General features: G+C 45.5%; 3 protein-coding genes across 8 annotated transcripts; 2 read left to right on the forward strand and 1 right to left on the reverse strand.

Moving 5' to 3' along the window:
* Positions 1–120: 120 nt before the first annotated feature.
* On the reverse strand, positions 121–3,809 carry LOC100115266 (RNA polymerase II-associated protein 3). Its single transcript, XM_008210168.4, has 10 exons — positions 3,334–3,809; positions 2,992–3,141; positions 2,781–2,912; positions 2,444–2,697; positions 1,764–2,372; positions 1,461–1,674; positions 1,146–1,394; positions 778–1,059; positions 509–701; positions 121–432 (listed from the first exon to the last, which is right to left on the reverse strand). The coding sequence occupies exons 2-10, from the start codon at positions 3,127–3,129 to the stop codon at positions 344–346; spliced, it is 2,160 nt and encodes a 719-aa protein (XP_008208390.2). The 5' UTR covers positions 3,130–3,141; positions 3,334–3,809; the 3' UTR covers positions 121–343.
* Positions 3,810–4,660: 851 nt separating this feature from the next.
* Positions 4,661–13,587, forward strand: LOC100115225 (bestrophin-4). 6 transcript variants are annotated; one of them, XM_031929607.2, is made up of 10 exons: positions 4,661–5,089; positions 9,263–9,731; positions 9,817–9,983; positions 10,059–10,216; positions 10,351–10,581; positions 10,670–10,750; positions 10,821–10,972; positions 11,077–11,214; positions 11,301–11,816; positions 11,887–13,587. In XM_031929607.2, the coding sequence occupies exons 2-10, from the start codon at positions 9,418–9,420 to the stop codon at positions 12,320–12,322; spliced, it is 2,193 nt and encodes a 730-aa protein (XP_031785467.1). In that variant the 5' UTR covers positions 4,661–5,089; positions 9,263–9,417; the 3' UTR covers positions 12,323–13,587. The 6 variants fall into 6 exon arrangements, with proteins under 6 accessions (XP_031785467.1, XP_032455718.1, XP_008208507.2 ...); XM_032599827.1 differs by having other exon boundaries at positions 4,662–5,089; positions 9,263–9,735; positions 11,316–11,816; XM_008210285.4 differs by having other exon boundaries at positions 4,662–5,089; positions 11,316–11,816.
* Positions 13,588–13,628: 41 nt separating this feature from the next.
* LOC100115187 (E3 ubiquitin-protein ligase TRAIP) lies at positions 13,629–16,962 on the forward strand. The gene is made up of 7 exons (XM_001599934.6): positions 13,629–14,114; positions 14,529–14,903; positions 14,988–15,089; positions 15,169–15,291; positions 15,376–15,646; positions 15,715–15,873; positions 15,949–16,962. The coding sequence occupies exons 1-7, from the start codon at positions 14,002–14,004 to the stop codon at positions 16,135–16,137; spliced, it is 1,332 nt and encodes a 443-aa protein (XP_001599984.1). The 5' UTR covers positions 13,629–14,001; the 3' UTR covers positions 16,138–16,962.
* Positions 16,963–24,603: the final 7,641 nt, after the last annotated feature.

Raw genomic sequence — 24,603 nt, forward strand, 5'->3', positions numbered from 1 at the left:
TAACCTTATCACTTTTAACTTAATTCTGAACTAAATCAAAAACTGAAACGATTATCGTTCTTAATACACGAACAGTTAAAAGAAATTTTTGGAAGTGTAACTTTTAAGGCGGTTTCTTCCTTTTCATCCCTCCGTTGTTTTAATATTGAAGCATTCATTTAGTCTCGATATAAAGTTTTCTTTTTTTTCTTAGTTGCGATTCAGCACGACAATGGAATCTCGCACTGCGCATGCGTGCCCTTGTTTTTGTGTGAGTTTTAATCGACGCCTATTGTGCTTCTTTTGAGAAATGATTTTCGTCGATCTTATTTGCCGAAACAAGACGAATTCAAAGAAGCTTTTTTTACATCTCGTATGCAGAATACAGATTGTTTACTTCGTTTTCCGTTCTGCCCTCGTTTGATTTGCAATGACTGAAGAGATTTTTAAGTGCTGCAACAAGAATATTAGATAAAAACGTGGAAATGCCATAACAGATTAACTAAGATAATGAATCATGATAACATACCTTCTTTATCTGCTTGGGTCATAAAGAGTATCAGAGCTCTAAATCTTTTTAATTTTGCGAGGTAATACAGATAATCATAGATTTTATCTTGATTTCCTATGAATTTAGTATTCAGAATGAACACAATCTCACTGAAAATGTTAGACTCCATGGATTCTTTGAATATATCCGGCAAATCTTTTGGCGTTATTTGCTAACAAATAGTAAATTTAATTTAGTTTTCTTGTCATATTATATTAAAATATATTACTTTTCTTTCAATACTATACCTTCAGATATTTATATCTGAAATCGGGGGACACGTTTTTTTGCCAACTTAGAAGAAATGCCACAGATGACTTTGGTGGAGGAGGTATCTTTTCCATATTATTCATACATGATTGTGTATTGTCTACTATTTTAGTTTTTGTCTGACTTTTGCCATCTTGATACGTAGTCTTTACATCCTGCGTAACAACTTGTTCTGGCTTCTCTTTATTTTTCTCTTTTACAGCACCTTCAAATATTGATTCATCATTAGGTATTTCTTTTATAGTTATTCTCTTCATTGTCTAAAACAATCAAAACAAATGTTTATGCTGTGTTAGATTCATTATTGATCTTTGCAGCTATTTTTAATTTTACTCCATTATCTCACTTGTTTTTGACGACTAGTAGGTTCTAATGAAGATTCAACAATATTGACACCTTCTTTTAACTTAGGCAGCCAAGCTGGGTGTCCATTATTGCTAGCTGATTCTGTTTGACTAGGTATTTTTACAGAACCTAGTAGTTGATTTTGTTTTTCAGCATGCTTGTGTGTTATTTTTATACATTCACTCTCCACACTGTTGCTTGCCTTGTTGACTACTTTCTTGATTACAGTCTCATCAGCAGAAGTACTACCCTGTGTGAACAATAAACGAATTAAAACAATTGAAGCATACTTTATATCTCAGATGTTTTTACAAACCCTTGAAGACTCTTCAATTTTCATTTGAATCTGTTTTGACATTACCACAGCTTCTTTATTGGTAGGTGCGATTTTCATAACCATTTTCACATCTTTCAAAGCATTTTCATAGTTCTTTTGTTCTAACCGTGCAGTAGCTCTTCTAAGGTAAGCTTTCACATACCTATTGTCGAGTTCAATAGCAAAATTGCAATCACTTTCAGCATCTTGGAATCTAGACAATTTTCCAAGCATAATAATTTTATGAGAATCTAGAATTATGGTATATTGTAAAAGATTTGAAATTTCAATGGTAAAACTTACTTGTCTAATTTAAGCTTACAAAGAGCTCGGTTAGCAAAGTATGCAGAATCATATGGAAAAATTTTGATAGCTTGGCTATATTTTTCGATTGCTTTAGCATACTGTTGCATTTGTACCAAAGTATTTCCTTCGTCTTTAAATTTGTTTGCTTCCAGATGATCTTTCTCCAGCTCTTCGTCGGAAAAAATTTTGTTTACTTTTTCTTGCTTTGAATGATTTTCATTTTTACTCGTTTCCTTTGTGTTTATCTTTTCAACTTTGCTTTCACTTGGCTCAACAAGTGCTTTGCTCTTAGTCAGCGATGTGGGAGACGATTTTTTACCTAACAACTTTTCTCCAATTTGTTTTTCTATTGTACTATTTTCAGGTTTCTCACCTCCAGAAATGATCATAGGAGCAGAGGTCTTTTCAATTTTTGTTTGTATTTGTCTTAACAGTGCTGCAGCTTCTTTATTAGCCGGCTCTAATTCCAAAACCTTTTTTAAATCTTGTTCAGCATCCTTGTAACGCTTGAGCCCTATTCGAGCAGAAGCTCTTCTATGATAAGCTTTCACGTAAGTCTCATCAAGTTTGATTGCAGCCGTACAATCAGATTCCGCACTGTACAAACTGTAGAAAGGCATGAAATAGATGTGAATTATTGAATAAAATCAGTTGTAAATTCATATGTATATACTCACTTGTCTATTTTTAATTGACAGAGTGCTCTGTTAGCAAAGAATACAGCGTCATGAGGAAATATTCTGATGGCTTCACTATATTTGCCTACTGCTTTGGTAAACTGTTGCTTTTGCACTAAAGCATTTCCCTCATCTTTGAGTTTTGTTGCTTTGGCATGTTCCTTTTCCAACTGTTCCTTGGAAGGAATCTCCAATATTTTCTCCACTTTTTCATTTGATTTGTCATTCTTTTCCATCTCGTTGCAGACCTTGTCCTTTAAACAAAGTAATTACCAAATCAGTTTACCTGGATCCTTGACAAGTTGTTTTCAATAATCGCATTAAATTAATTACTCACAGCATCAAACTTATCCCAAGATTTATAATCTGAGCCTTCTATGCGCTTTGTTTTGCTTGGCTTCTGATCGCGAGACACATCTGCAGCTGGTTCGGCTTTCTTCTTCTTCTTGGTTCTGATAGGTGGTATCGCCTTGAAAAGCAAACATCAGTGACTCAGAACAGAAGCCCGCGGAGTACATCTAAAACGATTGAAGAATAAATTTAGCTACCTTGTCCTCTTTCAAAAATCGCATTTCCATGTCCTTCTTCTTCATCTGCTCCTCCCATGCTTCCATATCCCGAAGCTCCTTCTGCAGATCCTCCGAGTTGTCCCTAATCTGTTTTTGCAAGAGAATTGACTTGTCCATCTCCACGTCTTTCTGTTCGCCGAAAATACGCGAGAGAAAAAGAAATTAGTTTCCCAAAATACTCGCAAGTACAACGTAAGCGAGAGAGGGCAAGCATGCGCCGGTCGCGGGGCTAAGTATGCAAGAATGGAATCTCGGACAAAAGAGAACAGGGCAAGTTATTGTGTCGAGAAAGCACCGGCGTTAGCTTATTTTAGTTCTTACATGCGAATCGGCGTCAACCAGCTCATTTCTCGGACGGAAAGCTGTCTAGGTTAGAGAAGTCAACATTCTCTACGGGGTATAATGTACAGGGGGTTCAGTAGCACATCACTGGGAGATTGATTTACGTCTCGTTAACGTTACTATAACGACGTAGCACGTGTCTTTGGATGTTTCGTCGATTGCACCGTGGACGAGAATTTCAAATACTTATATTTATTGTGCGAGCTAGGGCGCTCGGCTCTTTAGTCTGAGAATGTGTGCTGGTGGGAGACGAGAACGTCGATGACTGCTTTTGCGTGCCTGCGGCGCTGAGTTGAAATAGTGGCGCTGAGGTCTAAAGCTTCCTCCTCTTGTTGTTCTATTATTGATGTATAATCGCGAATACTTAATAAATTGATTTACAGCTTTGAATCGTAAGTATTTTTTTAAACATTTCCCCTGAGCCGTAAATTATACGACAATCGTTTCAACGAGTCACAGTGTTTTATATTCAATCGCCGTTTGAATCTTTGAATTTTAGCGTCTGCTACAATGCGAACAGCTGATCGATCAGCTGATTCATTTTTGGCGCTAAAAATGAACTCTCGAATCATGCAGCGACAAAACAAAATCCCGATCGAGTGTAGAACAACTAGCCCGAAGGCATTTGGTATGTGCACATACACACACACACACACGCACACACACACACACACACACATATATATATATATATAATAAAAGTATACATATGTAGGTATTTATACGAGGGCGTGCAAAAAACGTTACACTCCGAAGCCGGTCAGCCAAAAGCGAGTGCCCCCGCGATGTAAATCTTCCATCGGAACACTGTCTCGCCTCATTCCTCGTAAATCACCGCGAAGCTGTCTACATAAATACACGATTACACGCACACGCAGGCATCGGTATAGTCTTTATAGTTCGCCAGCGAGAGAAGAAGAGGAGAGCGACGCTGCGACGCGCATGAGTCTGCGCTATGTACGACACACCTGTGCTTGACATTCGAGCCTTTTTAGACTCTTGGGCGACTGCCCGAAGAGAGTCGCACCGAAGCTCAAGTATATAGATACGTATACAGTGCTTCGCGCAGGCAGGAAGAGAAACTAAAAAAGAGCCCTGGCTATATAAAATACAGATCTGGAACAGCATATAACTTTTTTCAAGAAAAATGATCCATTCACTAAATAAAAGTCTGTGTTACAATTCGAAGGAGAGAGAAGCGTAACGGCAACAACGGCGCAAGCACACAATACACGTGAGGTGTGTGCATATGCGTGTATATAATAGCGCTCGGCGCGCGAGCTTTCGGGCCTCCGGCGCCGCGTCACAAAGCCAGTTAGTTGTTCGCCAACGAGCGAGCGGTCGGGTTCGATTCCGCAGATATTTTTTTTTCGTATTCTATACCGTGACTCCCGCGCATCGGCCAACTTTTCAAAAGTGCTCTCCCAGTTAGCGGTATGCGTTATGTGATCGCGGTGTGATCGGACTTTTGAAAAAAGCTCGAGATACGCGCACGTTCTTTTTCAGTTTTTCAATAAATTGCAATTGCGGTGGACGATCCGAGTGTGTTGAATTATATAGAATAAGTGAACAAGATTCGCGATACGATGCGAATCATCGGTACTCTGGCTACTATTTATCAGTCGGAAATCGCAGCTGGGTCAGCTGTGCAAGAGACAGACCATGAGCTTGAAGGCCGCAGCGGGAGCTTTGCCTGATAAACTCGAGCCGGTAACCGGGATACTTTCACCTTCCGGTAAGTCCAGCCAGTAAAGGTCTCTCCGATATCTCAAATTTTCCCTTCCTCCTGTAACATCTGGAACGTCATACTTGTGCCGACTAGCAGCCACTGCAAGCTCGAAATAAGAGCTAGCTACGAAGAAGCCTCGAAAATGATCCCTGTCGCTCGCTTGAACGTTATTACCTTGTCGGCAAACTTTTCAAATTTCGCGAGAGAGTGGGAGAGAGAGAGAGAGAGATCTAGGCTCGCGCGTGGATTCCTGAAATAGGATAGAGCACAAAGGGGAGCGCGCGGCCGCGAGGAAGATCGATGGGAAAGCGATGTATACATATCGAATGCATCCGTTATACGCATCACACACTCTACATATCCTTCTCGTCGCGCTGCATTAAGAGCTTTAGCGTAGACTCGAGCGCTGTTTGTTATTATCGTACGCGCGGGGGCCTATATCGATTGAGATCGCATCGAAATGTTTGCGCGCGAGTAATGCTCTATCGTTTATTGATCCAGAGCTTTTATGATGCGCGCGATATGTGCTTCTGGAAATTCGACTTCGCATAAAAGCGTCTGATGCTTCGTGTGTGCGTATGTATACTCGCCGAGAGATTTCCCGCCGCGCGACGGTTTATTAGTTTCGAGGGAAAGAAGCGACGAGTGGGTATGCGAAAATATGTCGTTGACGCGCGCGCAGTCTTTGCTTCTAATTTTAAGCGGCAATGCCATTGCCAATAACGCGCTTATGTACCGCTATATGTTTTCGGGAATATTTAAGCGCCCGTATACGGAAAATTGGAGCTTTTCGGCCTCTCTACGTCTACGATCAATTTCGCGCTCATTCAGCTATACACCCTCCGAGATAGAGCGATATTCAACGACTCGTACACGCATACTTATATGTCTGACGCGTTGTTGTGCGGTTTACCACGGACGAAAATTTACGACGCGTGTAAGCTACCAAATGTATAAGAGCATCGTACAAACGAGTGCTGAGCTAATTCCTCGGCATGTGAATTCGCGTGCGGTGCACACCGTGTGTGTGTGTGTGTGTGTGTGTGTGTGTGTGTGTGTGTGTGTGTCTATATATATATATATCGTACAGGCAAATAACTTTGCCCGTATAACGCCGAGTCCACACCCCTCTATTACATATTCTAGGTGTATTTATTACGAGGCTGCACTGGCTCGATCTCGAGCTTGCAATAGGCACCCTGGTCGAAATGAATCTAAGAACAGGCTAGTACTACCTAATAAATGGCCAGTTCTTAGGGTCATTTCTACCAGGGCACACGTATGCTGAGTTTACTGTTTATAAATAAATTATACGTAACGCGTGTTCCCACATAGACGCATATTAGCAACTTTTACGGATCGCGCGCGCGTTTTCGCAACTCTGAAGAGCAGACGATCGAGATACGCATCAAAAGCCGCGAGCGCGTCCTTTTGGCTACATACCGGCCGCCGCGTGCAGCTAATCGGCCGATTCGAAGGCCTAGAATCTCTCGCGTAAAATATATATTTAACCCGCAGTCGGGCGGGCGCGCTCGCGCGAGAGAGCACAATGGGAGCCAGGAAGCAGCTTGGCCTTTCACCAAAATAAAAAGACGCGAGAAAGAGAGAAGCGAGAGCGGCCTCGCCGATCTGATGCCGATGGGCCGACTACTGTCAAAGACCTCGTGCGGCCCGCGCGCGCGTATGCAGTCTTTATCACATCTGCGGCGCATATAAGTTACGATGTTTCTGCGGACGAATATGTGACGCGCTTGCGCGATGAAATCGGTGTGCGATCCGCGCTTCTTCACTCGCGGCCGCCGCGCGGTAAACAGAGTTGCGGCTAGTGAATTTATTTTTACTCCGCGAGAGTGTAAATAAATATCCGGAGAGCTCGTGAACAAACACGCGCATAAATTCGGCTCGCGTGTAAAACGCGCGCGTCTCGAGCTCCTTTGCAAATATTTGACTTTTTTTATGCAACGCGCGTACACGTCCTTCTAAAATTATTACACGCGAGCGAGAACCTTTCCTTCTGGACGTCAGTCGCGCTCGCTGACGATTGTATTGGAAAACTTCAGCGAGGAGACTGGCGCACGTACTTATTGGGACGATAAATAATTTCGTCGTGTGTCTGACGCTGAAACGCGTTTACGGAATATGCCGCACTCGATAACAACAGCGAGTTTTACGATTATATGCCGAAGTCGGGATAAATCATACACGGGGAATTGTATTGTAATATGCGGTTTTTAATATGATTTTTCAGAAGATCAGCGAATCTTTCTTAAAAACCCCTATACGATTCTCCGTATTAGTGAGTGTCCAGCTATATAGGTTGCGTGGGTCAAAAAGGGAAACTAATTTCACCCTCGCCACTTTCAGGCTGCTTAGATCAGACACGCCATTATAAAAAATGTTCTTATTGACTTGTATTGATTAGAAACTGTTACTCAAGCAAACACTTTTATTTGTTTTGAAAATCAAATTTTTCAACGTTGTGATTCCGCTTTAATGAGGATAAAATTAGCCAATGGCATTTGAGCACAAGAACGTATAAATCTTATAAATGCATCGCGAAATGGGTTCAAACCGATATATTCAAGTAGTTCGAGTGTGCTCACTTTCAGAAATCAAGAGAGCTGTACGCGCATGCAGAGGAGGATGTGGATACAGGGGGTGAGCGTGCACACGCGATGATATACTTTAGTATCAAATCTCGGTCGAAGGTGCATTTGAAAAGCAAATTTTTTAAACGCCCCGCTTTAAAGGGGATTAGTGGAGGCCGAGTATATAAGACACGCTATACTTTCGAGCGCGATTTAATTTTGATTGCAGGGTTGTAGGGATCGCGCAATGGAATCGCAAGGCGTGTCTTCAATACTCTTTAATACGCATCTCCTTAAAACCTTTCACAAACGCTAAACACGGGCCCCGCGATGCCGGCAGCGCACATCGCGCGGCACAAGCTCTAATAAACTCACGTGACGCTGCGTCAGACTCCAGAGCGACTTTTCGCCTATACAGACAAAACATGATTTTTTCGCCGCCCCAAGAGACAAACGTGAGCGTGAGAGGCGCGCGCACGTGCAACACCGAGCGAGGCTATATTTACATCGCGAGCCGTAACTGGCTTTGGTTCAGAAGTGTCGCGAGCGCGCGAATGATAGGTCGTCCCGGTGTGCTGCAGTCTTTACCTCTGCTTTTGTTCGCGATCTTCGCAGCGCAGCAATTTCCTGGACGATTAATCGGGTTCGATTGTAGTCGGCCGATAATAGAGTCTGTAAGCTGCTGTTGATTTAGTGCGGTGTCACGATGTTTTCACTACCGAAACACGGATAAGCGAATTTCGGGGGCTCTCGTTGTTGCGGGCGGAATTAATTAGTATCCGAGGGCTGAGGAAATACTCCGGCGCGGAGGTAATTATTGCTGCTATCGATCGCCCGAGCCGATCAATTTGGCACAGTATATGTATCATTTGCATTGGTTGCATCAGACGAGGGTGTCTGATAACGCGCGAGAGAGAACATCGTTTGCTTTCACATTTCCAGCCGCGGGTATCAATTGCACTTCGGCCGCTTACGTAAACTGGTGCATCGACGATTTCTTCAATCTCCAGCTGTAACAGATGTCAAATTGATTGCTCGAGAGATAAAAACCGACTTTGAATCAGAATCTAATTAGTTCTTTTTGAAAAAGATGCTCATAATCTCATCTAGAAACGCGATTACTTACGACAAATTAAAATTATTATACATGTACAGCCTTGCCCTTCAGCGTTTCCTCGAGGAATAATTACCGCGACCCCGCACACCTACTCGCATGCGCGATCGAGCGGAAGGAATCTCGCGAATAAATAAAAAATGCAAAGCAATTTCTCGTTGTGGTGTATGCAGTATGTAGGTAGCCGAAGTAGCTCCCAATCGCCGGGAGATTAACGACGACAATGAATCCGCAGCGATATTTATCTATGTAGGTCTAGGATAGGTCCTTATACAGGCGTGTGCAGTTACAAAGTTCAGGCCACCCGATATTATCCCGAGTCGGGCTATTTTTGCCGGCGAAGCTATAAACCTATTATGCCGTGCTGTGAGCAGTGCAGGCGCGCGTATGCACTCAAATTTGCCTCTCTGCGTGCATACTCGTCTCGATTGTATTTGATGATTTTTGTATATTTATCAAGTGAAAAACTGTCGACAGAAAACGAAGGTACGACGATGCAGAGTCCGAGCCGGGAGAAGGACACGAGGGTGCGTTCGTTGCGAGTGCAGTGCTGGTCGCTCCTGTCGAGTGCCGGCAGCAGCGTCGCCCGGAGCGACGCTGTACTCTTCCTGTAGTACAGATCCCGTGCGAGGATGACGGTGTCCTACCAGTATGAGGTCGCAAGCTCGACGAGCGGCGGTTTCACTCGGCTGCTCTTCATGTGGCGCGGCTCCCTCTACAAGCTCATCTACCGGGAGCTGCTGCTCTTCCTCGCCTTCTTCGGCACGATCTCGGCCCTCTACCGGAACGTCCTCAGCGTCGAGCAGAAGCGCTCCTTCGAGCAGATCGTCGTCTACTGCGACACCTTCATCAACCTCATACCGCTGAGCTTCGTGCTGGGCTTCTACGTGGCCTACGTCGCCAGTCGCTGGTGGCAGCAGTACATGGCCATCCCCTGGCCCGACAAGTTGGTATTGCTTTCTATCGTCCGTGTAATTTGCCTGCTAGTCTTCGGCTAGTTTTGAAATTCGCCAAAAACCAATTCTCCGCAGGGTGATGCACTCGGTCGCTCTCTACGTCATCGGGAACGACGAGTACGGGCGCATGGTACGGCGAGCCTTGATGCGCTACCTCAACCTGTCGCTCATTCTCGTCTTGCGATCCATCAGCTCGGCCGTCAAGAGACGATTTCCAACGCTGGATCACGTCGTGGACTCGGGTAGAGGCCCGGAAATGTTTCCCTAATTATCGCACATCATACCCCCGGCCTACTAACGCCTCTGTCTCTGCATAGGTTTTATGACTTCGCTGGAGCTCGAGCTTTTCACCTCCGTGCCGAGCCTCGAGTTCAATACCTACTGGATCCCCTGCACGTGGTTCATAAATTTGCTGAAGGAGGCGCGGACGAACCATCGATTGCCCGACTCGCAAGGCCTGAAAATCATAATGGAGGTATGCTTATGCACGTTACGTATAGAGAGAGAGAGAGAGAGAGAGAGAGAGAGAGAGAGAGAGAGAGAGAGAGAGTGCATTCGATGTTCTACTTGCCGTGCAAGCTCTTTGATTATCCTTCCCTATCGCTGCAGGAATTCAACGAGTTCCGCTCGCACTGCGGTCTGCTCTGGAGCTACGACTGGGTCTCGATTCCGTTGGTCTACACGCAGGTGGTCACGCTGGCGACGTACAGCTTCTTCGCGGTGGCCCTCGTCGGGCGCCAGTACATCGAGGGCGTCATCAAACCCTTCCAGATGAAGGTCGACATCTACTTCCCCGTCTTCACGATACTCCAGTTCTTCTTCTTCATGGGCCTGCTCAAAGTACGCCGCAGTGGTATACACTTATTATTCATGCAAAAATCTCAAACTCGATGGATAACGACATTTTTGTCTTTCGCGCTCCACGAAGGTCGCCGAGCAGCTCATAAATCCGTTCGGCGACGACGACGAAGACTTCGAGCTCAACTGGATGATAGATCGCCACACAAAGGTATGTATGTGCAGAGCGCGTACACGCGAGAGCTGCGCATCATTGCTATATATTAAAACTTTGGTTAAAGGTCTCGTATCTGGGCGTCGACACGCTGATGAATCGCTGCCCGCCACTCGTTAAGGACATTTATTACGATTCGGAGAACTTGATTCTGCCCTACACCGAAGCCGCGGCCGCCTACAAGCGCAAAACGTACCGCGGCAGCGTTGCCAACATGACGTGAGTCGCTCCTTCTACTTCTCAATGCGACGTTATCTCCACTTTATCACGACTTGTTTGTTTCACATTAAATCGGCTCTCGATATTTTCATTCGTTTGCGCAGTGTGCCCGAAGAGAAACAGACGATGTTTCTGCCCAACATAACCGAAGAGGAGGAGAACGTCTCGACGAGTGCAACCCCCCGGACCTCCACGGCAAGTCTGGCAACGCACAATAACGACTCACCGGCGACCGGCAAGCGGTAGGCCTATACGCTCACTTAAAATTCCATTATTCAGTCTGACAGAGAAGCAGCGTATAATTGCCCATCGCACTTCCTTGACGTAGGTCCATTTGTTTCAGCCAGGGTGGCTCCAGCCCTCTGCCTTCTCGTCGGCTGGCTCGCGACACGGTCGTTACGCTGGATCTTCGGGAGGACCTCGAGCAGCAGCAGCAGCAGCAGCAACAGCCACCACCGATTGATCTACAGCAGGGAAAAACGCAAGGACGGCCATCGAGCGGACTCGCGGAGGCAGCGGTGAAGATGTTCTCCAGCAAGATCAAACTGACCGATCACTTGGCACAGGGTCGGAAGCCCTTCTTCGCCTTGGCGAAAGCAGCCAGGGTCAATCTGCAGCCCTGGCCCAGTGCTACCAATCTCAAGGCCGAACCGGTCGCCGGATCGGACTGGACCGAGCCGGAGATGGACAGCAAGTCGCTGCATCTGCAGAGCAGGTCTTTCAACATTCCCAGCATCGCTGTCAGACAGTCGTCCGTCGATGACGTACTCGATGGGCCGGATGACGAGGAGGACGACGACGAGGAGCCATCGGTCGAGGAGTCCGTCGGCAGAAAGCGATCGCAGTGAGTTTCGCGCACTCGTCGTACAAGCAACCTCCTTCTGATTGTTTAACGCGCTAAGCATCGATTTCAGAGCGATGTTCGACGCGCGTAGCGGCCAGGCGAACCGCGGCTACCTGGGCCGGGAAGCGAGCATCGACGAGACGCAAGAGCCGTACAGCTCGACGAGCAGCGTCGTCTCGTCTTCCTCCCGTGCGCGCCAAGCTGTCGCTGCTCCATCACGGACGAAGAAACGTTCCGGCAAGTCTCGAGCTGCGCGATTCAACAGCTTTCCCAAGATCCTGGTGAAGCGACAGCGCGCCGTTCTGCCGATGACGCTGCCGAGCGCCGATTCCCACAACCTCAGCTTGTCCAAAAGTTCGCCGGAGCTCAGGCTCGACGTGGAGCTGGGCGAACGCGTTCGCGCCAGGTTCTTCACTGGCACCGACGACGACGACGACGACGACGACGACGACGACGACGACGACGACGACGACGAGATGCGGGACGTCGTCGTCGAGAGGTCCTGATGGCGCGTTGTACTTTACTATTCATGCCACAGATGCAAATAATACAGAGATATAATATACGTTGTATTATGCGTGTGTGATATTTGATACGCCTTTTACAAAGAGGACGAATTTTCGAGCCAAGTAGAGCTAGCATCCGTAGTTTGAGAATTTAATTAACAGTATTTGTTTTTCCTGTAAATATATATGAATAGGCAGACCGCAGAGAAAATCGGAGCCCGAATGAGCACGTATGCACACACACACTCCCTAATAGACTATTGTACTACATTTAACGCGTGTACACGTAGAAACCTAGAAAGTGTAAAGAAGATAGAAATAATCGCTAAGAAAAGAATAACGTCGGTATTTATACATTTACTATTTCGCAGCCGCATAACTGTCAGAAGTGCATGTGACACGTGCGAACATAATCCCCCTGAACGTCGATACGTATACACACCTATATACGTAGAGGTGTACGTCAAAGCCACGAAATTGAATGCATTTTATGTTTGCCTTCTTACGCAATCTCGCCTCTACACAGACACACACACACACGCGCGCGCGCGCGCGCGCAACGAAAAAAAGCAAAAATAAATTACCATTTATACACACATTTTCTCTTTACGTATATTCATTTTGGCTTTTACTAGTTTACTGCGTAACATACACGTGCAACTAAATATTTATTAGTCCTAGCCGCTCTCGGGGTAAATACAAAGAGCCAACTTATGAACATTTGCTTCTCTCGCGGCGTTTATGTCACCGCGAATTCTTGGGCACGCGCCGTGTCCGTTATACAATAGCTGGTATAAAACATCGTGTAAATATTGTAAATAGATTTATTACGCGAGTAAGAGCACGTACCTGTACAATGTGTATGTCATTCGCGATAGAGCACGAGAAGAGCGCCGTACAGTGGTCCAAGAGGAATTTCAAACGAAATTTGTACAATTATGTAATTCGCATTCGAATTCACATGGATTGGCCGATCCCATAATGAAATTCGTGTACATTTTTTGTAATATATCATTATTATTGTTATTATTATACAGCCCCATTAGGTTTAAAAATATAAATTTATATTTATTATATACAAGAAGTTTGTAGTTTCGGCAATGCGTGCCCGACATAACTTTAGGTTTAACCGCGCGCGGCGATCGAAAAATAATGCGCTCGGTAGACGGGATTTTCGCATACTATGTATCGAAAAGTACCTAACGTTATTCAAACGCATGCATGTACTTTCCGAATTCGAATAAAGTCCAACTGTTCGCCAAGTTCACACTTTCGAATTTCTTCCTTTTCCCGCCAAAACTGATAGGTGGCGCCATCAGGCGGCGCTGGTGTCTCCCGCGCGCAGTTTCCGATCTTTCCGCGGCCGTTCGCGCTGCTTTATAGGTTATGCTCTCTTGCATTTGTTCGTTTTTGTTTGACGAATCGCTGCATTATCTCCCGTGGTCCCGTGTATATAATACGTGTTTACGCGTTTTCTCGAAGAGACGGATACGCACAAAAATAAACAGCTCGACGACGACGCTTCTCCTTCTCCTCGAGTAGAGATAATTTTTCGCACCGCAGCCAAGATGAGGTAACCGCGGAAAGAACGAAAACGACGACGAGAGAATTTCTGGGGACGAGAGGATCTTACTTCTTCTGGTTTTTTTACCGAGTACGCACTTGAACAAGAAAGCAAGATGAATGTTTTGTGCGCAATTTGTCAAGATCTGCTTGAATCGTCCCACGATATTTTCGTGACGCCCTGCGGACACGTCTTTCACTTCCCCTGTCTCGTACAATGGCTGGAAAAGTAAGTTTTAACAATTGTTTCTTGAAAAGGCCCTGATTTAACGAGATATTTAAGATGTATCAAAAAATTCTGAGCTTTAAATGGCTATTTAAGATAAAATCTTTTTGTTGTTCAAGTATAACGCTATTCCTCCTGCTCCCTACTCCAATTTTAATACCTAACAAGTGGATGCAAATAAGTAAACAGTTTTTATGGGCACTTGCAGTCTGATTATTGTTCAATTGGAAAGTCAGTTTTACAAATGCTGCATTTCTTTTAATTAGTTCTAATGACAGATCGCTTTTCAAGATGATAGTTTTCATTTTTATTTTACTTATAAATTGTCTGTTAGTCTGTTAATTTTACTGATCTAGATAACCCAAACAGTCACTTAATTCTTTGAAAATCCTTATCCTGCAACTTTTCTGTATTTAGATCACAGAGTTGTCCACAATGTAGACAAACAACAAGAAAAGACAGAATCACAAGAGTATATTTTACTTCATCCAACGCAGATGTCATAAAGGAGGATTCATGCACTCTACAGCAAAAGGTTGATAGTCTTTCCTTCCAAGTTGAGCTCAAGAAGAAAGAATTATCGAACTGTAGGGAAGAGAATGTGACGTTGAAAAGGCAAAACAGTGGACTCCGAGAAGAGGTGAAAAAAAACGAAAGCATTATTAATGACAAAAATGCTGTCATTAGGGCAATGAAGGAGCAAAATCAATATTATCAAGCCAAATTTGATGATTATAACAAAATAAAAAGTGAAAAAATTGAGTTACAAAAGAAAGTAGATCTATATGAAAAGTGAGTATAGCCATTAATGCTGGTGGGTATTGGACATTTATTGCCATATTTGATTAATTATACTTAATTTAATTCTAATTTTAGCATAAAAGTGTTACTGCTTGGAACTGTTGCTGAAGTCGAACAACTACTAAAGAAAAGTACAGATCAAGCCACACTGGTAACTTATGTTGCCATTATGAAAAAGTTAGTGATACTAATGATCAATTAAATAAATTTTACAATTGATTTTTATCTGAATGATCTAAAATGATTTCTTGTTTAGGGAGTTAGAAGCGACTCTCGACAAGAGAAGAGAGCTTAGAAGTACCGTAAAGAGACTACAGCATGAATTGCAAACGTCAAAAATGAAACGAGATTCTTACAACAATAATTGCGCGAAACGAGTGTATGAATATTTAATATGATTAAATTTTTATTATACGTGTATACTCTATTACTTTTTATTTCAATAATTTTTCTTTTTTTTTAGGGAACAACTAGAAGAAGAGTTAGTAATGTGTCGAAGCGAAAAGGAAGAGCTTCAGAGGCGGTTAAAGGAATCGAAAAATGGAAATGGAGCAAGGGACGTCGAAGAAATTATTAATTTAACATCTGAAATTCCTCCATCGCGTAAACGCGAAACTGATATCGCATCTGATTTCGATGAGATATTACCGAAAAAAATCAGGAAAGGTCTTCTGGTAAAAACCAAGTCAAACTCTACTGTTCACCAAGATGACTCAGATGTTGTGATAGTTTCGGTGAGCACAAGTTTTTGTGATTTATTAGAGGAAAAAACCTTGATGTTTAAGGAAAATTCATTTTATAGCCGACCGTGAAGAAGACTAAGGAAAACGAGGAAAACTCGCCGTATCTTCCTACCAAGTCCAAAAGTATAATGGCGTTGAAAGAAAGGCATGGACAACGTGGTTCTTTTACTATTACATCGAAGCGCCCTGCTGGTTTGTCTAACCTTGTATCATCGAAGGTGAATAATTTTTTTTTAACTCTTCCACAAAGCTGACTAATCACAAGTAATGAAGGTATATGCTTTTCCTTTTAGACTCGGTTGGAGAGGGGCGAAACTTTCGATGGATTTGGAGGCCATTCAAGGGTTGACACTTTCCCGGTCCCCAAAAGTTCTCCCAACAAGTTAAAAAGATCTGCGAGTGATCTTCCGAAAAATAAGAAGCCAAAGCTCGACGTCAGTAAAAACAAGCATATCGACGAGTACTATTCAACGTTGATATAGAAGTTAGTTCAACTTATTCTTATTTAATCTTAAATACCGATTTCGACGATAAAAGATGCTTGCATGAAATTGTGAAGTTCTTGAAAGAAGACTTCACAGTTGACAAAAAGTGAGAGTTACTCTGTCTTTGATAAAGACTTGAAGATTTTAACACACTGCTATACAATATAAAGTTAAAGCTTCGACAGCGAGCTGAAAAATAATACGCGAATTATACTTGTTATATAATAATATTCGTGATCAAATACTCTCTGAACTTTATACTGCCCCAGTGGAACTCTATTTTCTCATGCTACGAATTGTTCATAAGTATGTAAAATTTGAGATGTATATATTACTCGTAGTATAGTGTCGTGATGTGCAAAAATTTGTCGTATATTAGCTTTAAGACAGTGTTAATCCATTTGCTGCCTGTTGCACCATGCATTGTAATCCAACTGAAGATAAATTGGTTTCAAACGTTCATTTGAAATCAACCCTGTCACATTGTAGTTTTGACAACAGTCTGTTTCCTAATCAGCTCTTGTGATCTGCGTCTCGCAATAGTTCGTCAAAGAATATTAATCGACAAGAACGAATCATTTGTAAAACAAAAATAGAGTCGTCAGTCATGCATGCCTGCGCCAATTCGAATGCCCAATGAGAGCTAAAATACAAATAGACGCTGGAGTCTTAATAAGGGACATTTGCAACGGTCTATAATAATCGTTAGTTGGTTGATATTAGTTGTTAAGTCTTAACTTATTGAAGCATACTGTGAATAATGACTATTTTATATGAAAATAAAGGATCGTCTTCGACTTGTCGAACGAAAAAGCAACGATATACCTTGGTGAAAGTCCCTCACTGCAATGAAATTCCATTCAGTTTTCCATAGGCTGCAAATCGGTATATCATCGCGCGAGCGTTTAGGGGGATAACGGCAGCGTTTGAAAAAAAGCGAGTTTGAAGACAAATCGGTGACTAATTACTCGGCATGCCGTACGTGTGTGTGTGTGTGTGTGTGTGCGCGCGTGTGACCGAGCAGGCGCGTCGCAGTTTTCAATAAATTGAGCGAAAAAGAGGAAGGCCCCTTAATGAGTTATTAATGACCGTGAAAAATGATTCCCGCTTCCTGTTATCTCCGGGGACGCTACGCTCTGCATGCTCCCTTTTGGCTTGCGTGACCGCATGATTAAAGCATAAATACCGAAAGTTCCGCGGCGAAGTTTTACCGCGTGAAATATGCGCGGCGTTTTGTGTAATCGTTCGATATTTATCATGCACTACTATACTCTGTGATAACCGGCATTTTTTCTTGATTATTCGAAACGATCCGCGCGCGCGATTAAACTTTATCATTTTCTCAAGCTGCGTCGATTCAGCTAATCATCAGCGTCGGTTCACAAGCTCAAAGCCCTGCGTCGCGTCTCCGAGTCTTAACGCATCGTCGTCGCGACTAGTGGCTCTCGAGCAGACGTCCTCGAGGACGTCTCGCTGCATCGCACGTCGCGCACATCTTCGCGCCCCGCTTATGCGTAAGTAGCTGGCAGCATCCCCTCCAGGCGTTCATTATACCTCGGCGAATTTAAGTGGAGCTAAAGCCGATGCACATATATATAGATATGCGCGTAATAGGCACGAACTGAGACGTCTCCGCATTCATTCGGTCGCGCTATTATACGCCCATGCGGCGAGAGACAATGGCATTATTGTCCCGATACCGCGCGGCTGCAGCAGCTCTTCGTTAATAGCCCGCCCGGCCGTCGTATCGCGAGTATAAGAGTCGGTTTTCGGCTCTCGCAAGCTTGCGCTATCTATATACGTATATAGGGACGTTGTGTATACACTCGCAGATGTACAGGTATACGCATATAATTTGGACGCGGAGCTGAAGTGCAGCCCGCGAGGGTGAGGTAAGCCGCCGGAATTCAAATGCTCGTAGCCCTCTGCTGGCTGGATAGTAATTAATACCCGCGGGCTATGCGCGCGCGGCGCAATTATCCCTTGCGCAGAGTTTGGCCGCCCCCTCGCGCATATAACGACGGCGATAAAGAGAATTTTGAGCGGAGCTTCTGCAGGACTCCATGGGTATACTAGGTGCGTGCAGCCAGAAGTTTGCCAAAGATTTCGGATGGCTGCAGCTATATATAGAATAGGCTAGTATAGCACAGGTCAGTGGCGGGACAATGCAGGAGCTTGCGGGCGCGCAGGGAAGGAAACAATGAGCTGTAAATGCGGGATAGCTTCAAACTATATATACCATATCTGTGTATACGACTCGAGCATAATTACGCGTCGAAATGGCGAGGAAAAATTTGCCAACAGCCTATTGACGCGATTGGCGTCGCATGGGCTTCAACAGCACAAAGTGAAAGACGACGTGTGTATGGGTACATCGGTACATACGGTACAGGGCGAGAAGCTTGGAGATGGATGGATATACAGCAGAGGAACTCGAGAGCCTGTCAGAGTCAAAGTCACGCAAATTAGGGCGTTAACTAGGCGCACGCGGTAATGAAGGACGAGGCTGTACGCTTGCAAGCTTGCAAGCTTGCAATTATGCCTATTCTGCGATACGTATAGCGAGCAGAGCTATAGAGAAAGCGCGCGCGGTGTCTCTGTCCAGGAGAGAATCGACCTGCGCGATCTGGATAAGTTATACGCTGCCGAGGCAGGTCAAGCGACCTGTGTGTTTTTTTCTTTAATTTTCAGTTAATTTGCTCTTATTTATTTTCGTTTCCCCGCGAATAGTGCGCGATTACGTCGCGCTCGAAAGTGGCAGCAGTCGCTCGTATTTCGCGCTCGTTGAAACGCAAAACTGCGCGATCTGCTTGACTATGCGGCGCACGTGATATGTTTTAGGTAATAGACGTCAGACGCGTTGACACTCCTATGCTTTATGATGTCCGTTGAACAGGCGGTTTTGCATTAATTTCGCTACGCTCTCGTTTCGGTATACACTGCTATACGAAACAAGTTATATGTATTAGACACCGCAATTCAAATTTTAATTACGATATAACACACAGCACACAGGGCCAAGCGTTAACAAAGATGAGGATACGCCGGAGAGAACACTGCAGCGATGACGATCGCGTCTCGCACGTATAGAGAGAAATGTCGCTTGGTCAGCTACATCGATGATGAACGAAGAGCGCAGCGGAGGTGTACGCGTATAACGCACACACGTGTCTGGCGAGTGTAGGAAGGCTGATACAGCCGCTGCAGCCTTGCCAATATTGTGCATAATCAGCGAGCACGCGAAAGCTCGCGCAGCTTTGCCCGTTAAAGGATATATATTCCCGATATGTACGCGCGCGCGTGTGGGCACCGGATACGTGACGCGCGACTGCGACTGCGACTGAGAGCCGACGAGAGGGTGTATATCATGCGGACGATAGAGCGAAGTCAACGATTAGCTAAATTAGTATCGGTTTACATAAGTTTCGTGGAACTAGCTGGCCTTCGATCGAATTCGCGTATGATTGCTTTAAGGCGGCTTTGGCAATAATTGTCCGGGGACGGACCATGGATTTTGTAGCGGCTTTTAGGTCCCCGCCTGAACCCAAGTTCTCGCTTCGCTCGGGCAGACACTCATCCGCGGGGAAAATCTTCTACTTTCGTCTAATTTATTTTGCATAATGTACTGTTTCATAACATGTGCATCGAAAACACGCGCTTTTCGCCTACGAAAAAATGGAGTTAGTGGCCGCGAAATGTATGGTCGGTCCCCGGACTGTAAGGGGCGCTTCCGCGCGCGGGAATCAACGATTTAGTCAGAAATTTAAGTTGACATTTTAAGAAAAGCTCATAGACAGAGCGGTAGAAGCAGCCCGCAGTCTCGCTGTATAATATATAGCATGGCATCGCGATAATTCTCGGGAAAGCGCACCGGCTGAATAACAACAATCATGGCTGCCCCCATCACACCTCGAGCCGGAGACAATCGTCCGCAGCAGTAGCATCTAGCATCCGCACGAGGCGTCCGATCAATTACAGGCGAGTGGGAGAGAGAGAGAGAGAGAGAGAGAGAGTAGCATCGTGCAGGGCTATAGATCCAGCAGCAGGCGCCTCGGCGCTGCACGAATGATCGGCGTAAGGAGGTGCGGGGCGTGCTCTTAGTCCTGATTGTTTAGCCTCAAGACCGGACAATAATTATAACCCGCTTCGCTCGCGGTTATTGTCCCAATTCGCGGCGCAGTCGTGTACGAGGCGGCGGCAGCAGCCACTGGCACATAATGGACCTGCATCCAGAGAGAAGGCCGGATAGATACACATATATTATATACAGAGAGAGAGAGAGAGAGAGAGAGAGAGAGAGAGAGAGAGAGAGAGAGAGAGAGAGAGTGAGAGAGAAGTGGAGAGCTCGCGTGAGCCTGACGTTCCAACGTGTCAACAGCATCTATGCATCATCGGCTGTCCCGCGCACGTATACGCGTTTCTCTATATCTCGCTTGCTGCAGCGACCGAGTGTATATATCTACGCGTGCGCATGTATAGGGCCAGTTACGGACACGCGACCGAGGGTGTACGAGCCAGGCCGCTCGCTACCGCGATCATCATTATAATGAGGGAACAATGCGCGATGTCAGCGCTCCAGCTCTATATGACTCTCTCCCTACTCGGATGTGCCGCTGCTATCGTGAGCCTTGGATGTTGTATTTTTCGGCCCTCTCGAGTCCCGTCGGTGCGCATTTAATTCCGACACTATTACAGCGGCTCCGTTACGCGTGTTACGAGAGAGGGAGAGAGTTTTACCGAAAGCTCCGAGGGCTTTTCAGCTGCTCGCGCGAACCCTTTCGAGGGCTCGGGATTCGATATATAATATGCGCACGTTTCTGCAGATTATTCGACAAACAATAATTTGCGCCCAGTACCATATCGATTTTCGCGCAATTGTACGGACGATGGGGCCTTTTTTTCAATCCGCGCGCTGAGCTTTTTATCGCGGAGAAAAAGCCCGCGGTGTCACTGCTGGGGTTATTAATTACCGCTATATTCTATTACGGGCCGCGCATATAGACAGTGGCCGAGCGTCCGAGTTTATTGGCATATCCCATTTCCAAAGGAGAATATTAATTAATTATCGGAAGATTGATGGTGATCGGTGGAAAAAATATCGAGAAATTTTCTATTCCAAGGCTGCAGGCTAATGTTCCGTTACTTGAAAAAGACGGATATAACCGTATAGGAAAAAGGTGAATTTCAATTCCAAACAATGCACATGCGTTTCCCATCGATCGCCCGAAGAAAAGACTCTCGGAAGTACAGCCGCAGTCCGCGGATTTTCGTATGCGCGGCAGCCGCTCGCGGCTTTCCACGGACCAGCGAACGCAATACTTCGCAACTGTGTGTGTATATATATGTATATATATATATATATATATATATATATATATATATATATATATATATATATATATATATATATATGGGATTCATGAAAGCGGTACCAGCGTTATGCGATGAGCGAGTCGATCGGCGGAAGAAGAAGCCGGCGGTAAAGTTATTGTCACGTTGCACGGATGAATCCGGTGATGGACTTTGCAAAGGAAACGACGGCTCGAGGGTGCCGCATACTTATTCGAAGGCCTCGTGAATAATGTAAATTATACGACGTCGGGCGAGTACACTTATTTATAACCAGAGGTACACCGCAACCATGTGAAGCTTTGTTCGGTACAAAGAATTAATTTCTGAATACCGCATCGATATCCGGTAAACAACTTTGTAATTTTGACGCGCTGCTCCTACATCGTAAACGCCATCAAGCGGCAGAGCGAGCTAGCGCTTGAATGGAGTAAATTCATACCCGCCGGCAGTGGTGCCACAGGTGCACGGCATATCCCGCCCCTATACATAACGCGCGTATACATTTTCGCAGTCTCAGTCGTCGTATTCCTCCGAGGCTGATTCGCCACTTCCAAGTTCATCAGCGTTGCTCGGAGATGAATTGATGTCCCACGTTCAAAATATACCTATATAGATCTATATCGACGACATAAAAAGCTCCGGCGGGTCATATCCAGCAGCAGAAGCCACTTGGCGCGCCGACAGCTGCAGAAGGGCTTCCTCCGCGAACTGCACTGTAGCAGCCGGAAAACGAATCGACCGGTCTCGCAGCAGCGCTTAACCGCGCATACGTATACGCGGGCGGCGATATCGGCGATCGTTATCGTCGCCGACGATCAACTCGATGCACCGTATACGGCACACGAGCATTCGCACTCTCTCTCTCTCTCCTGTGTGTACGGATTATATAGCTCGGCTCGCCGGAAAATTCGCCGGGCCGTCGAGGCCATATTTTCCGCATCGATTCGGCTGCGCCGCCAGGACAATGGCCGCGCGCGTCATAATTTAGTCGGCGAGAGATAAACGCTTCCGCGCGCGTACCTACGAATGAGCTCTGAATAGCTATTCGTGTAGGATTTGGCCTCGAAAGTTTCTCGAGGTTCACTGTGCGCGCGAGCGACTATATGTATATACACGCTCGGGATGGATAATAGCGCGGCGATGTAGTTTAAACGGATCTCGCAATTATCGGGCTGAAAGTGAATTGCCGCGCTGTGCTCTGTTATATACGTGTACTATACAGGTACATATGCCTGCTGCTACTGCTCCGCTCTCCGTGTGTTTGTTTGATACACGCCACGCGTGTGCGCATTGTGGAATGGATAAGGTGTTGGCTCGCTCGTTAATTAACCCATCGAAAAGGAGCTTCGCGGGGATGCTTTTGACGATTGCTCTTATTATATCTAACGATGAGTCAATTCTTCAGCACGTACAAGCTTCTTCGCGTATTACTTCTAATGCGCATGGACGTCGACCGTGCTTGCAAGAAAATTGCATTGACCCATCGAGATGGGAGCGAAAAAAGCGCGCGATAACTGAATTAACCGCGGCTCTCGCGGTTGCAAGTCCCGTGTAAAAAATCGCCTCGGCGCTCTCCCTCGCGTGCGCCAATATAATTGGCGCGCTCGTCAATTCGATTCGGCCGTCCCGCAGCGTGTAATCGAATAGTGTCGAAGTGGCGGAAGGAAAAATCCGGCCGGAAGTCGAATTTCAAATTGCCGCGATAGTGGCGCGCAGAGTGACGTGCGACTGACACTGCTCGCAATTGATTTAGAAAGCTACTGCTTGTTTCTTATAATTTTGGCCCCTCGGAAAAAATCGAAAGATCTGCCGCGTATGGCCGTGACTGTATGTGCACGGCAGCTGTGAAACCGAACTTTGCCTTTCGCTATATAGACAATGCTCAAATGTAATTCAATGCCGCGCCGACAAAGTTTGCGTCTCAAGGACCCGCGCTACGTATATATTTAAGTGCGTATATATACATCGCCTGCAGCCCCCGCAAGAGGTTGAGAAATTTCAGCGCTTGATTGATAAGCAACGCAGTTTCTCTACTCTCTCTCTCTCTCTCTCTCTCTCTCTCTGCCTTACCGCGAACTTATCTCCGCGCGTTTTCTCATCACGACCGCAGCCCGCTCTCTCTCTCTCTCTCTCTCTCTCTCTCTCTCTCTCTCTCTCTCTCTCTCTCTCTCCGTATCGCACGTCTTGCGCGCGAGCAGCGGGAGTAGCCCATTTTCGATCTTCATTGAGCGTCGCAGCTGTGCGTCTGTCAAGTGTTGCCGCTGCTATATATATACTGCATAAGCTTCAGCGCCTTATTCGCGAGAAGTACTGCGGGCGCCGAGAGCTGTTGCCCCTTGAATTTTCATGCCGCTTAATTAATGCTATGCGAGCGCGCAGCCTGACGTGTGTGTGTGTGTGTGTGTGTGTGTGTGTGTGTATACATTACAGACCAGCGCCTCATTTACCTCGAGAAATTCATTTGTTTATGGAAGGGATTTTCGCGAAGGCTTTTTTCGGAAGGGCGCGCGCAGGGAGTAGAGGCCGAGAGAGTCGAGTGCGGGTAGTTGATAAGTCGAGAAACTTTGTAATGAAATAAGTTTGCAGGGTCGTTATTTTTTAACGCTCTCGCGTCGGCGCTTCGACTGACCTTGCGCCAAACTGGTCTTCTGTATATACCATGGTATACTAGCTAGCTATACTTGTGACGATTTTTGTTTCTCTTCTTTTCACTCCGGTTCATAGCGCGAATTTTTCTCCCGATATCGCAAAACTATTCGGGCCAAAAACTCGCGGTGCAAATAGCTATCGCTCATTCCTCGGCCGACGAATGCATAACTCTGCAAACATCTCTGAGAGAATTGATTCGTCGTTGACGGTCGAAACATTCGTTAACTATGCCTTTCAGTCCGCGTTCTTCCCATTCCGCTGCGTGTGCAGCCCGCAAATTTCGCTCTCTTTCTCTCTATATGGCCCGCAGAACGACAACTTTCGCCTCGGTACTGTAAATCGTCCGGTCGCGGCGTACGTAAAAACAAAGGCCAGTATCTTCACGGGTCGGGCGACTTATATTCGCGGCAAAAAGAGCCGCGCGGTCCGCGCCGAGAAAAATGAGTCTATTTATTTGTCCGC

Source organism: Nasonia vitripennis, chromosome 4 (genome assembly GCF_009193385.2).
Source record: "Nasonia vitripennis strain AsymCx chromosome 4, Nvit_psr_1.1, whole genome shotgun sequence".
Taxonomy (NCBI): Eukaryota; Metazoa; Arthropoda; class Insecta; order Hymenoptera; family Pteromalidae; genus Nasonia; species Nasonia vitripennis.